The 14,257-nt window shown below is 41.5% G+C and overlaps 1 protein-coding gene across 3 annotated transcripts in view; it reads left to right on the forward strand.

Annotated features, from left to right (window-relative positions):
- Positions 1–14,257, forward strand: part of fat2 (FAT atypical cadherin 2) — a 113,488-nt gene that overhangs the window by 12,145 nt on the left and 87,086 nt on the right. For 2 of the 3 annotated variants that reach the window (XM_034883944.1, XM_034883946.1), the window contains exons 2-3: positions 845–4,111; positions 5,544–5,855. In XM_034883944.1, the coding sequence (XP_034739835.1) occupies positions 859–4,111; positions 5,544–5,855 (3,565 nt within the window). In that variant the 5' untranslated portion in view covers positions 845–858. Of the gene's footprint in view, positions 1–844; positions 4,112–5,543; positions 5,856–14,257 lie in introns of those variants that run through there. The other variant, XM_034883945.1, reaches the window with a different exon arrangement.

Genomic DNA, 14,257 nt, shown 5'->3' on the forward strand with positions numbered 1-14,257 from the left:
ATGCAAATGTTTAAATAGTCAAGGCTGTGGTTTTCATCTGAGACCCTTCAACTTCATTACAGCTAGTGATCTGAATTAGTCTGTGTTTTTCAATTTAGCTGTCTCTTTCCCCCTCATAAAATAGATATTGAAATTCCAACAGTGTGGGTTCTTGATCCTTTTGATTCTTCAAGCAGCAATTGAGTGGCTTGTGCATTCAGGGACATATAATACCCATACATCAATCACAAGCTCAGACCTACATTACACATGCTTAGTTTACACTCGGATCAGAACTGAACCACCCACTGTCATCTGCATGATTCAGCGTCATCAAACTACAAATCCCTCCTCATACCTCTGTGATGACGAGTCATCATTTTGATGGGTACTTTTTGCTAGTATTTGGCCACCAAAGGAATAATTATGGGGAAGTCTTTGGGCTGCCACCTGTCTGAAAAGGCTCAAAGGCAACTTTCTAGTCCTGAAACGTCGTGTTGTTTTACTTTGCCTTCTTTTTTTCGGTTGAGGCAAGTTGGGACAGGAGTCAGATACTTTGCCACAGGCCTCCCCTCTTCTTTTGTGTCACTGTGTGTTCTATGTCCAATTTGTATTAGTTTTAAGCTTAGGGGAATTTGTTGGTCTATTTACAAAATAGGGTAAGTGCAAGGGTTATGTGTGAATTACATGTAGGCTAAAGCATAGTGATCGTCTGGGTGTTTCAATGGCCGATGACAATATTTGAAGAGCAGGGGAAACAAGACTATTTACTCAAAGAAAACTAGTTTTTATCCCCTTATCCTGAGTGATAGTATTCATTTATGACATGTATTTGTCTCTTATTTGTCCCTCTGTCTTTTCACAGGTCTTAGGATCTTTATGGAGGTACCAAAGATGGCAGCTCTGGAAACAATTGTACTTACTGTGGCATCAGTACTCCTGCATGTGGCGAGATGTCAGGGGATTGTGGGAAAAGGAACAGAGAACTTGCCACTAAGGTTCACGCATTATCTGTACAACGCCACCATCTATGAGAACTCTGCCCCCCGGACGTTTGTTGAGACGCCAGGGAAGATGGGCATTGAAATGACAGATCTGCTCTGGGAAATCCAATATAATGTCGTCTCAGGTGATGACGACGGCCTTTTCCAAGCGGAGTCAGTTCATGTTGGAGATTTCTGCTTCCTCAGGATCAAAACACGCAGCAGTAACTCCGCAGTCCTGAACAGGGAGGTCAGAGACACTTATACTCTCACTGTGGCTGCAATTGAAAACACGTTTCACTTTGAGGCAAAGACGAAGGTGTTTATCCAAGTGCTTGACACCAACGACCTAAAGCCTCTTTTCTATCCTGCCTCGTACAGCGAGGCTATCAGGGAGGACACTCCACTTAGGTCTAGTGTGGTGAGGGTTAGCGCTACAGACGCCGACATTGGCAGCAACGCTCGGTTTTATTACTCTTTCACCAGCAGAGCTCATCCTTTTGTCGTCGACCCTTTCACAGGCACAGTCAGCCTGGCCAAGAAGCTCAATCACACTCGCACAGAGAGGTATGATCTCACAGTTTTAGCTGAGGACAGGACGAAGAAGTTATCTGGTGTTCAGAAATTTGGTAATGTTGCCAGAGTTACAGTAAACGTTCAAAAGATGTCCATGGGTTCTCCAGTTATCACACCTACCCCCATACTGAAAGTCTCTACAGATGGCAAAATAACTATCAATGTCCACGTGGATGCAGGAGATAAGCCTGTGGAATCCCTTAATATTGTTGGAGGGGATCCCCATAAGAGTTTTGAGATAATCCCCCTTGGTGTGCAGGGCAGTGACTTCCAAGTGATCTCTACAAGGAAGATTATCTGGTCTCAATCACCTTTTGGGCTGAATCTGTCCCTTCAAGCTAAAGACTTGAGCTTCCCAAGTTCACTCTCTCCAATTACACAAATCCACATTCCGGCCTATCATTACAGCCCGTTGGCATTTTTAGAGGACACCTACATTGTCACACTTAGTGAGTTTTCACCACCTAAAACTTATGTAGTTAAGGTTTTGGTCACCTCAGTACCTTATAATGTTACCTTTAGTTTAAAAAGCAATCCAGACAGTACTAAATTCAAGATAAATCCAAGAACAGGAATTATCATAACAACAGAGAGATTTGACTATGAGAGAAAGGAGCGATATGAGTTTGATGTAGTGGCCAATTATGGGGATGCTGAGACTCACATAGTGATTGAGATAACCGATGAAAACGACCACAGCCCACAGTTCACCCACACCTCCTATGAGGCCACGCTGGATGAAAACACACCGGTCGGCAGCAGTGTTTTGAAAGTAGCTGCCACAGACGAAGATAAAGGCAAAAACGGCTTTATAACATATGCTATTGCAAACGCAGGCCCCGTACCATTCTCAATAGATCCATTCACAGGTGTCATTTCAACCTCCGAACACTTTGACTACGAGCTCATGAAGCGGCGGTACCACTTGAGAGTTTGGGCGTCAGACAGCGGCGGCCCCTTCAGTCAGGTCACAGAGTGCCCTGTGACGATAACCCTGAACAATGTCAACGATAATATCCCTCTTTTTGAGAGGGTGGGCTGCAACACCACTATCCCTCTGGACTCTCCCATCGGACACACAATTGCTGAGCTGTCAGCCATTGATGTAGATGAGCTTCAGCAGCTGAGGTATGTCATTGAGTCAGGAAATGAGCTTCAAGTGTTTGGTATTGACTCTGTGTCAGGAGCCATCACCCTCAAGCAACCGATTCCCCTGCGAGCGAGTTCGTTCAATTTGAGAGTTGTAGTCACAGATGGCAAACATTTTTCTGAAGCGTCACTTGTCAGGGTAACTGTCACTAACAGAGGTGATAATGCAACGATCCACTGCCAGGAAACAGGCGTTTTCAAACAGCTGACCGATAAACTGATAGAATCGATCAAACCCATTTTAACCAGTCAAGAAGAAGACACGTTCTCTGATATCCACATTACCAACAGATATTCTCCCAAGTTTGACTTAAGCATCCCAAGTTCAATTGACCTGATGGAGGACCATCCAGTGAATTCCACCATTGTTCAGTTCAAGGCAACGGACAGAGACACTGGCTTTAATAGTAAGCTGGTGTTTGCCATATCAAGTGGGAATGAGGATGGTTGTTTCGCCATTGACATTTTCTCTGGTGACCTCCAGTTAGTTTGCCCATTAGACAGAGAGAATAAAGAATTCTACATTTTGAACATCACTGTTTATGATTTGGGAACACCACAAACATCTGCGTGGAAGTTCCTTGCAGTAAATGTCATGGACGTCAACGACAATCCTCCTGTTTTTGATCAGCCCAGATATGTGATACGTGTGCCGGAAAACACAGAGGTAGACTCCGTTATTTTTACAGCTCACGCAATCGACCCTGACGCAGATACAAGCGGTAATGTCCAGTACTCCCTGCTGACGTCTACTGACATGTTCAGAATCGATGAAGTGACTGGCGAGTTGACGGTGGCGAGTGGTTTGGATCGAGAAACCTCACCCAGACATGACCTCAGGATCGAAGCCAGAGACCAAGCCAAACTCGGCCCGCAGTTGTTCTCCATGATAGACCTTGTGGTGGTTTTGCAAGACGTAAATGACAACCCACCCAAGTTTGTACCCAAAGTTTACAAAATAAAAGTTTTGGAGGATGTACCTGTGGGCACTCTCCTTGTCTGGGTTGAAAGTGTTGATTTTGATCTGGGCACTGGAGGCCTCGTCACTTACAACCTTAAGAATACAGAGAGCGGGATCTTTAACCTCGACTCTAACACGGGGGCCTTGGTCCTGGAGAGGGAGCTGGACTTTGAGAGGCGGCAAACTTACAACCTCACAGTCCGGGCCGTAGATCACGGCCACCCTCGCTCCCTCTCCTCCTCCTGCTTTGTGGAGATTCAGGTTCTTGATGTCAACGAGAACCTTCACAGGCCTGTGTTCTCTGAGTTTGTGTATAAAGCCGGAGTGATGGAGGATGCAGCACTGGGGACATCAGTGGTCACGCTTACAGCTTCAGACCAGGACCTGGGCAGAGATGGAGTTGTCCGCTACTACATCCACGATGGCTCTGGTCTTGGGGTGTTCACCATTGATGAGGAAACAGGTAACAACATGTTGGTTTAAAAAAAAAAAAAAAAAGTTTGTAACACACACATCCTGCTCCTAATATGTTATGGAACTATCATAGTTTGACTCATTTGTAGTTTCCCTATAGGCTGGACATGGGTGACCATTAGAGCTAATAGTAGTAGAAATACATGATTTACATTTCATGTTGCTGTATTTCTATTGCATTTAAAAAAAAATCAAATTATCTTATTTTCATTCATATTTTTGTATTTATGTAAGGAAGTTACCCAACCAATAAATAGCATTGCTTAAAACATTATTGAGTGAATTCTGAATTTAAACAGCTCATTACAGATCACATTTATTAGTGTTAAGACTATTTAAACCAAGGTTTTTTTAGTCGCTGTACGTGAGCTGTTAAATTTCCAATTTTCTTAAGCACTGTAAAGACTTCTCATCCATGTTGGCTTGATAGTTGATAGGGATTTAAGTTTGTACTTGACCTTACACTTGTTGAAAATATTCTTACCACAAGACCCTTTAGCATCTGTTCTGAAGCTTTCAGACATGATTGAGAAGTCTTTAAAAATGCTCAGCTGGGAAACATCGATCTGCTGTTGAAGATCATTCGCTATTATCAAACGCACAAGAAATTGCTATTATTGGACCTTGTGATGAGATTGTTTTTCCATTTGCTGTTTGCAAGATCAAGAATGACCTGACAATCTAAACATGCATACATGATTTTAATGATTTTAAATGCAATGTAAATGTTGCCCAGTAAAACGTTTGTAAGCCAGCACGAGGACATGTATGCAGACAGAAATCCTTACAGCAATACATTTCCTTAACATGATTCTTCATCTGGGGTATTTAAACAGTGTGTCTATTCTTTTAATCAGCCTGTCCTTTAGAGATAATACGCTGTGACCTCTCAACATAGCATTCTGCATACCATTAGCCTGCTGCTGCACTTAAAGCTCAGATAAAATCAGTCCAAATGAAGTTCGCTGTCTCAATGGAACCATGCGTGAAATATCTTTTTCAGTGTTGCTGCTTTTTAGCTCTCCCTCAGGGTGTCCAAATTGAAACTTCTTCTGAAGTAAACTATGTGCTGAAATGCCGACTTTCCTTTGTATTTAGAACCTCGGCATGCCTTAAATACCCTGTGCTATTGAGCTTCTTGTGCACTTAAGGAATGTAAGTTAGTTTTGGCAACAAATGTAACATGCTGCTGCGCTTTTGGGCAAAAATCCAGGATTTATTTTGTAAATGCTAAGCTCATCGAAACTAGATGAAAGTCACTGTGATTTATATTTCTTCAAGCTGGTTACAGTCATTAAATATAATACAATTTAAAGTGATAAGTGGTTAATTCCTGAGGCAGAATAGCAGGTTGACACAAGTACATACTGATGTTGACAGTGTTTTCTCTCCAGTTAATCGTAAATTCCCCACCCTTTCAGGTGTGATTCGTACAACAGAGCTGTTGGACCGCGAGATGAGGCCTCACTACTGGCTTTCTGTGTACGTCACTGATCTGGGGACTGAGCCTCTGATGTCCTGGACTCACGTGTTCCTGGAAGTCCAAGACGTGAACGATAACGCTCCAGAACTTTCTCAGCCAGTGTACTTCGCATCTGTCCAGGAGAACGTGGAGAAAGTCAATTCCGTCGTCCAGGTGTCAGCCACGGACGTGGACACTTCCTCTGAGGGGAAGCTTACCTACCAGATGCTGGAATCTCATCGGACATACTTCGATGTGGATCCCAAAACAGGTAAATATGAGTGAATGAGCAGAAGTGCCTAATATAAGACAATACTTTTCCATTGAACATGCAAAACATTTGGCAGTAATAACTCTCACAATGGTGTTGGAGGTTTAACACAACAGTTGACAAAATGGCAGTAGAAACAAATTAGATTCTCATTGAAGTGGTAGATTTCCTTTCTATTTTACTAAAAGATATATTGGGATTTGACATTTTGCCATTACAGCACAAGGTTTACCGCTCACTTAAAAAAAAGCACAAGATCAGCATGCTGTCTGAGCAGCTTTACCTTCCCTTCCTTTTTGACAATTTAGCATGGTCCTGAAGTTGAAGTTTTTATGGGTAACCAGATATACAGTTACTCTGGGACATGGGATGTAATTGGATCAGCCTGCGCAGTGCCATCCTCTCATATCATGTTGGACAGAAATATAGGCAACTCGCTTCATTGTGATTGATTTAAAATTTGGATTCAAACACCCCTTGAGAATATAAGGACATCTTGAGGTCCTCTGGGCTTTCTCTTTTTTTCTAATTTTTTTACATATCTGTATATTTCGCCATGTCCACGTGCCAGATTTACATTCTGATTCAAGTGTGTGACTGCAGCTGTAAAACCTAACAGGGGGTTATTTCCCTTAAGAGGGAGTTGGGAAATAGTTGTCCCAATGCACTATTGCAAGTCTGGGCAGGGCAAGCCATGCAGAACTTGGGCGTGACACACAGGGCAGCGTTAAAAATATTTAATAATGAGAAACTCTTTCAGAAGTCACTCACATACTCACTTGTCTATGATTTCCGGTATCTGCATTTCTGACTTTCAACTGAGTCATCTGGTACCGACTTTGATGTTTAGGGGAAATCAACACAGCGATAGCTCTGCTGCTACAAGTCGCTACAAGTCGCTAAAAGTCCTGTCCTTATATAATCCCAAGGTAGCTCTAGTGTTTGTCCACACCCTAAAGGCCAGTATACTAAAGGTTTTACAGGCAGAGTGACAGTTGTGTTTGATGGATAGGCATCACACACAGGCAGGGAGGACAGGTGGTGTTGAAACAGCCGGAGAGTGTCACATTAAGACAATCTCTTTATTTTGTGCAAAAGCAGGTGTATTTGATATTCATGTAATCCTCCATGCAAGCACATAATAAAAAATGTTTGTTTAAAAAGGGTTTTTATGTCAATGTGGATGCACTTTTCACACTGAGGATTTCTTTAATCTCAAGGGTTGGCAACACGAATGTAGATTACCTAAATTCATACAGAAAATCCCCCAGTGGGTCCCTAATAAAATAATAATAGGGATAAAGAATAAATATCAATTTAAAAAATAGCACACACTTGGAACAAGATAAGAAATAAGTAACCTTGCATTAAAATCAAAAAAATAAGTGAACCAATAAAAAAATGTCAACAATACAAGTGTCAAAAACTGAAATTGAAAAACTACACTAAAAGCAAGGCTGTTGTAGATTCCATAAACTGCTACTATAACCTCATTAAACATCCAGAAAGACATTATATGTTCAAAGGTATGTGGACTAGTCTTGCATAGGCAGACCTATCTCCACAGCGCTGTGTCAGCGGCGGAGAATGTTCTTCCTGCACAATCTGGTAAAGGGAAAAAAAACATGCTGTTCTGTTTGTATTTAGTTTGAACCAATCGCAATCGTTTTGGGCCCAGATGTAGTGACAGTGCCCTTGCCAAACAGATAGTGGGAGGGGTTGAGAATGCCTGACATCATGTCAGGCATTGCACCCGTTTGTGGACAAACCTTTACACGCTCTTGTTTGGTTTTAGCTCTATGGGGAAATCTTAAGGTTTCAGCATTAAATGGTATTTTAGACAAGCATGTGACAACTTTGTGAAAACAGTTGTCCTCTGTGTTTGTCCTCTGGGCAAGAAGCCAGCTGGTTTGTTGTGGACAGACTTGGCTGGTCTGCACAGAGCTCTGACCTCAACCCCATCCAACATCTTTGGGATGAACTTCAACATTCCAGTCCCAGCATCAGTGTTAGAACTCAGTAATGCTCTTGTTAGAGCAAATCCCTACAGCCAGGTTTCAAAATCTGGTGGAAAGCCTAAAAAGGTATAGGTTGCCAGACCTTCCTCCACAGAGCTGCAGAGGAAAACATGCTCTGGTGTATTGGCTTTTATTTAAATCAATCGTAATTGTCTTCGGCGTCGCAAAGCCCCAGATGGAGCAAATGGTGCCTTGCAAAATAGCCTCGGGAAGGAGGAACATGTGTCCTTTTCAAAGGTTGTTTTAGCTGTGTAACAGACATCTCAGATTGGACAGATAGTCTAGCTAGCTGTCTGGATTTACCCTGCAGAGATATGAGGAGCCGTAAACCATAGTCCTCATAAATCCACCCGGAAGTTGACTAACATCCAGCCTAAATGAGGGAAATCCAGCAGAATTTCCGGCGGTGCCGGAGCAGTCCTATACATGAAACGTCGTTGATATAGATTAAGGCTCTAGCAACCTATTATTGACTGTTGGAATTAGATGTCCAACAATCACATGAGTGTAATTTTAAATGTTCACATACTTTAGACCATGTAGTAAATCATAAGGACATTCACGCAAGATATCTGACCCTTAGGTTAAAGGCAGAAAGAATCCAAGTAAATGAAAATCATCAGACAACAAAGAATGCAAGTAATATCAGATCGGCGTTCTCTGATTGCATAAATGAGCTAGATTGGGTTACATTGAGTTGCATAAAAGTGCTGTTGAAACTTGATCTGTAGAGCATGACCCACCTAGTTTTCACAAATGAACCCACTATTACTTAAGTGCAGGTGACTGGTGCAGAAACCTCTCATGCCTCGACAGGATGAAATGACTCATGGCTCTATGCAGCTTTCAGACTAAGCCTTTACCCTCCTGAAGCTTGTACATACTTTATATTGCAGCGGTGTGTCTGATTCAAACCTTAAGAATTAGTTGATAAAGTTTCAGCAGGGAAGAATCTGTGCGGACTTACGGAAAAATACAAATTGAATTCAGTCCAATGTTAGTTTTTGTTGAGCTGTTGTTACTTCAAAAAAGTTATTGTAGGACTCTGATAACAGGTTTTTGCAGAGAGCATGGCGTCTGCCAAATTACCAAAAGAACCAAAAACCAGCGTCCCCTATGTTATCCGTGTTCAGCAGAGGTTTTTATTATGTGTTTCTCTAACAAAATTGTTTGTTTGCAAGGCCAGAAAAGTCTGGAATGTTCCCAAATCATTAGAATTTTTCCTCAAATCTCTATACACACGTACTGTATAAAAAGAACTTAACCAATAGTATATTCATCTACTAACAATTGTTGCGTGTGTATCAAAGCCTGATGTATCTTCTTACTCTGTGCCATGACGGACAAGCAAATCAATGAGCCAGACTCTTGCCCTGGGTGACATGTTCCTTTTTTACTACACATTGAAGTTTATTTGGATTCAATGTTTTTAAAGATTTACAGTAACAAAGTATAGAATATCCCAAGCCTTATCATTATTTCATTTCTTTTCCTCTGGGCATCCTTCAAAACATTTTTAGCTCAAATGTTTTTGAGCTAGAAATTGAGTCTTTGCCTTAATTTGCCACAGACATGCAAATCAGTTAGTTCCACTTTGTGTCCTTACACTGCCTTATGTCATCATTTGCAAGTATCATATTTTGTATCTGAGCACACCATGATAAAGTTTGTCCAGAATGGTTGCACTGATCAGATAGCATTTCTTAGATAGTCAGGTAGTGGCACCGTTTCTTTCTAAATCAGATCAGATCAGATCAGTTGGGGATAATGAGGGCCACTTTAAGGCTCAAGAGTGCCAGCTTGGTGGATTTGTTTTTTAATGGTTTGCTCTTGCAATTAGTAATGAATAGGGCTGTTTACCGCTCTTTTCAGAGACTTGTTTACGCAGATGACTTAATTTGCAGACATTTTGTTATTTATGAAGTCATTTTGTATTCTTAGTTCAACAAAGGAATTCCTTGTCTACACCAAGCCGGGGGATTTTGGACTGCTGGCTTGCAATCTTAATATGTTTGACTGACTCTTTGAGCCTGAGAGTCTTTTACCCCTTTGCTTATTGACATTGCTGAAATGTTGCTTACAAATGCCACATTATTGAAGACATCTCCCTTGAAAATGTGGTTTTGACAGGGCTTGTGGGGTTACATAAAAGCTACATTTGAAAAATAAAAGCAATGATGGGATAGGGAAGAAGCAGCTGTAAAATAGCCAACTGGCAGTGTCTCTAAAGGGAAAGGAAACAAACAAACCAGGCCCTGACATGCCAGACGTGATGCTGTTTATCTTCACTTGGTTTTGACACAGAGTGAAAACAGGCGCTGAGGGAGGTACTCGGCTTTACCGCGGATTCCCATGTTTGCACTAATGACAAAAACACACTTTCTAATGTGCCCCACCTGTCCTAATGATGTCCTCCCAGCGGGGCTTGTTTGCCCTGTCGTAAAGGGCCTCAATGACCCTCAGCAGGCTCTTTTACTGCAACCAAAGACCCTCAGCTTCAAGTCTGGTGCGGGGGAGAGAAATCTCCCAGGATTCTGAATTTGTAGTGCAGTAACTATTTTAAACACTAGCTGTCAGTATTACATATTTTACGAAGGAACAAAGGATAGATTTTAATTACAAAATAATTATGAATCCATTGGAGTACTGAGTGCACTATTACTAAACTATTTCCCTCTAAAATGGTTCAACATGTAAAGAAGCATTTACTGGTAATACCTAAGTAAAGGCAAAACAAGTAGGATTTGTCCGTTGTGGTTTGTAAACACTACATTCAAAGTTAGACCTGCCTCATCTCCTCTCCTCCTCTCCTCTCCTCCTCTCCTCCCCTGGCCAGTGCGTGAAAGCCAACCCCGTCCTCCCTACTGTTTTGGCATTCCGCGTCACCATAATAAATAAAACAAACTAAAAATAAAAGTTTTCTTCCAGACTTCCATCACTCTCCATTTGTCTCTTTTGAAAGCTCAACACCTCCCTCACTGCTGTAGGGGGGTTATCTGTGAATTTAATCAGAGAGAAGAAACAGTAGAGGAAGAAATGTGCATCAGACTTTACACCTGTGCACACCTGGCCTTCAGCCTAACAGAAGTCAACCGGCTGAAACAATGACAAATGTTGTAGTCCAACAAGTTGAAACTGTCAGCAGTTGATTTTTTGTACTAGTTTTGTTCTGCCAACAAATATTTTCCCTCATAATTTTAATACCTTCAACTCTTTTCCAGGCCTATTGCAATAAATCCATCTTGCCTAATGTTAGAATTGGGGGGGGCAGTATTTTTTATAAATTTCAAAAACCTGCAATTAGACATGTGTTTGACAGGGGTGGGAAAATAACAAAGCAAACAAAATAAATAAGAACCAAAGGTTTGAACTTAAGATTTGACCATGTGCCATTTTTAACCAAACTTTGAAAAAAAAAGTTAAATTAAAAGATTTTTTTAAATCCCCTTTATGACTACTTTAAATAGATTAAATAGTAAAATAGGCTAGAGGTTTTTCTATATAGCCTTACTTTAATCTGATGTTTATCCTTTCATAAGTTAAACATAATAATCACTCACACTGCAGCAATCAAGATAGGGGTTTTCTTCAGTCCATGCTTTGTGTGAAAGGGGATACACACACACACACTCACTCACACACACACACACACACTCTCACATCTCTTTTATCCACACACTCCACCACCTGATCCCTGTATTTATGCATCCAACAGCATTCACAGCCCTGCTGGAGCTAATAGGGGGCCTAAAACCCTTCACCTTATTTATATTTGGGTTAGATGAGATGGGATCAAAAGCCCAACTGTGAAACTGACTCACAGCCACAGAAAAAGAGACAGAGCAAAATGAATCAAATTATGTCAAAGTGGGGGCTTTAAACCTGTCTTACTTAGAAAACATGATAACTACCACAGTGGCTTGCATAAGTTCCCAAACACGTACTAAAGTGGACTAAAAAGAGGCATTGACTTTAATGCTTTAATAAAAAAAAGGAAAAATCCAACCTTTAAGGACACAAATTTTCTTTGTGAATGAATAATGAATTGTAAATAAATAAAAGTTCTTCATTAACATACAGGGGGCATACTTATACACACCCCTATGTTAAATTCCCATATAGGCAGGCAAATCTTTATTTTTAAAGGCCAGTTATTTCATTGATCCAGGATGCATAGTTCCCTTAGCCACTGTATAAGGTATAGATGAATTGTTATAAGGAGAAATCTTCTTGGCCTTTTATTAAAGACCAACCATATATGTGAATGTTATGATGCCAAAGATGCCTGAATACAATTACTAGCAGCTCATTCCCAATACAAATAAAAAAACACCATTTAAAATGCATTTCAGTGAAAATCCCTCAACCAAACAGGAGTATAATGACTCCAATTTCTCGACTAATATGCAAGTCGTCCAGTAGTTTATGCATGACAGTGTGCAAATCAAGAGTAGAACACATAATAATTGTGTTTATACATACACGAGTGTCCCTGGCAGATTATACTGTCGGTCTGAAGTGAGCAAACGGCTGCAGACACACAAACAGAAGCCTAACAAACAGCTGCACCGCAGCCAAATGTGTCTGAGCAACCTGTTGAGCCACATAGTTTATATCCTGTGTCAGACACAAACACACTGTTAGAAGTACAAACATAACACTGAGTCAGCAAACCGCCAGTCTAGTGCTGTGGATGAGTGGGCTGCCTGTGGGTTGGTTCCACCGCTGCCTGTCAAACCTGCATCAGGTCATTCAGCTGCTTGACGAAATGACGGCGGAGACGGCCAGAGAGATAGAGCTCTCTGATTGGCTGTTCAGCCTGCTGAAAAGGTGATTTAGCGTATGCAGAATAATTTAATCTAATTAGGATTAGAGCTCAAGTGATATATTGACGGGCCGATATTAAGCATTTCCTGATATATTGGTATCAGCATTTATAATGGCTAATTTAAAGAAAAAATACATATATACAGTGAGGAAAATAAGTATTTGAAACCCCTGCTATTTTGCAAGTTCTAACACTTAGAAATCGTGGAGGGGTCTGAAATTGTCGTCGTAGGTGCATGTCCACTGTAAGAGACATATTCTGAAAAACAAAATCCAGAAATCACAATGTAGGATTTTTTTAACCATTTATTTGTCTGATACAGTTGCAAATAAGTATTTGAACACCTGAGAAAATCAATGCTAATATTTAGTACAGTAGCCTTTGTTTGCAATTCCAGAGGTCAAACGTTTCCTGTAGTTTTTCACGAGGTTTGCACACACTGCAGAAGGGATTTTGGCCCACTCCTCCACACTGATCTTCTCTAGATCAGTCAGGTTTCTGGGCTGTCGCTGAGAAGCACGGAGTTTAAGCTCCCTCCAAAGATTCTCTATTGGGTTTTGGTCTGGAGACTGGCTAGATCACGCCAGAACCTTGATATGCTTCTTACAGAGCCACTCCTTGGTTCTCCTGGCTGTGTGCTTCGGGTCATTGTCATGTTGGAAGACCCAGCCTCGACCCATCTTCAGTGCTCTAACTGAGGGAAGGAGGTTGTTCCCCAAAATCTCGCAATAAATGGCCCCGGTCATCCTCTCCTTCATACATTGCAGTCGCCCTGTCACATGTGCAGAAGAACACGCCCAAAGCATGATGCTACCACCCCCATGCTTCACAGTAGGGATGTTGTTCTTGGGATGGTACTCATCATTCTTCTTCCTCCAAACACGGTTAGTGGAATTATGACCAAAAAGTTCTATTTTGGTCTCATCTGACCACACAACGTTCTCCCATGACTCCTTTGGATCATCCAAATGGTCATTGGCAAACTTAAGACGGGCCTTGCCATGTGCTGGTTAAAGCAGGGGAACCTTCCGTGCCATGCATGATTTCAAACCATGACGTCTTGGTGTATTACCAACAGTAACCGTGGAAACGGTGGTCCCAGCTTGTTTCAGGTCCCGGACCAGCTCCTCCTGTGTAGTTCTGGGCTGATTTCTCATCTTTCTTAGGCTCATTGAGACCCATAGAGATTTCTTAGGCTCATTGAGTCATGTTTAGCTTCTTCCATTTTCTAATGATTGCTCCAACAGAGGACCTTTTTTCACCAAGCTGCTTGGACATGTCCCTGTAGCCCTTTCCAGCCTTGTGGAGGTGTACAATTTAGTCTCTAGTGTCTTTTGACAGCTCTTTGGTCTTGGTGATGTTAGTAGTTGGATTCTTACTGACTGTGTGGGGTGGACAGGTTTCTTTATGCAGCTAACAACCTCAAACACGTGCATCTAATTTAGGATAATAAATGGACATTTTGAAGGCAGACTAACAGGTCTTTGAGGGTCAGAATTCTAGCTGATAGACAGCTGTTCAAATACTTATTTTCCAAACTGTATATATATATATAT

The sequence above is a fragment of the Etheostoma cragini genome, chromosome 10 (assembly GCF_013103735.1).
Source record: "Etheostoma cragini isolate CJK2018 chromosome 10, CSU_Ecrag_1.0, whole genome shotgun sequence".
NCBI lineage: Eukaryota > Metazoa > Chordata > Actinopteri > Perciformes > Percidae > Etheostoma > Etheostoma cragini.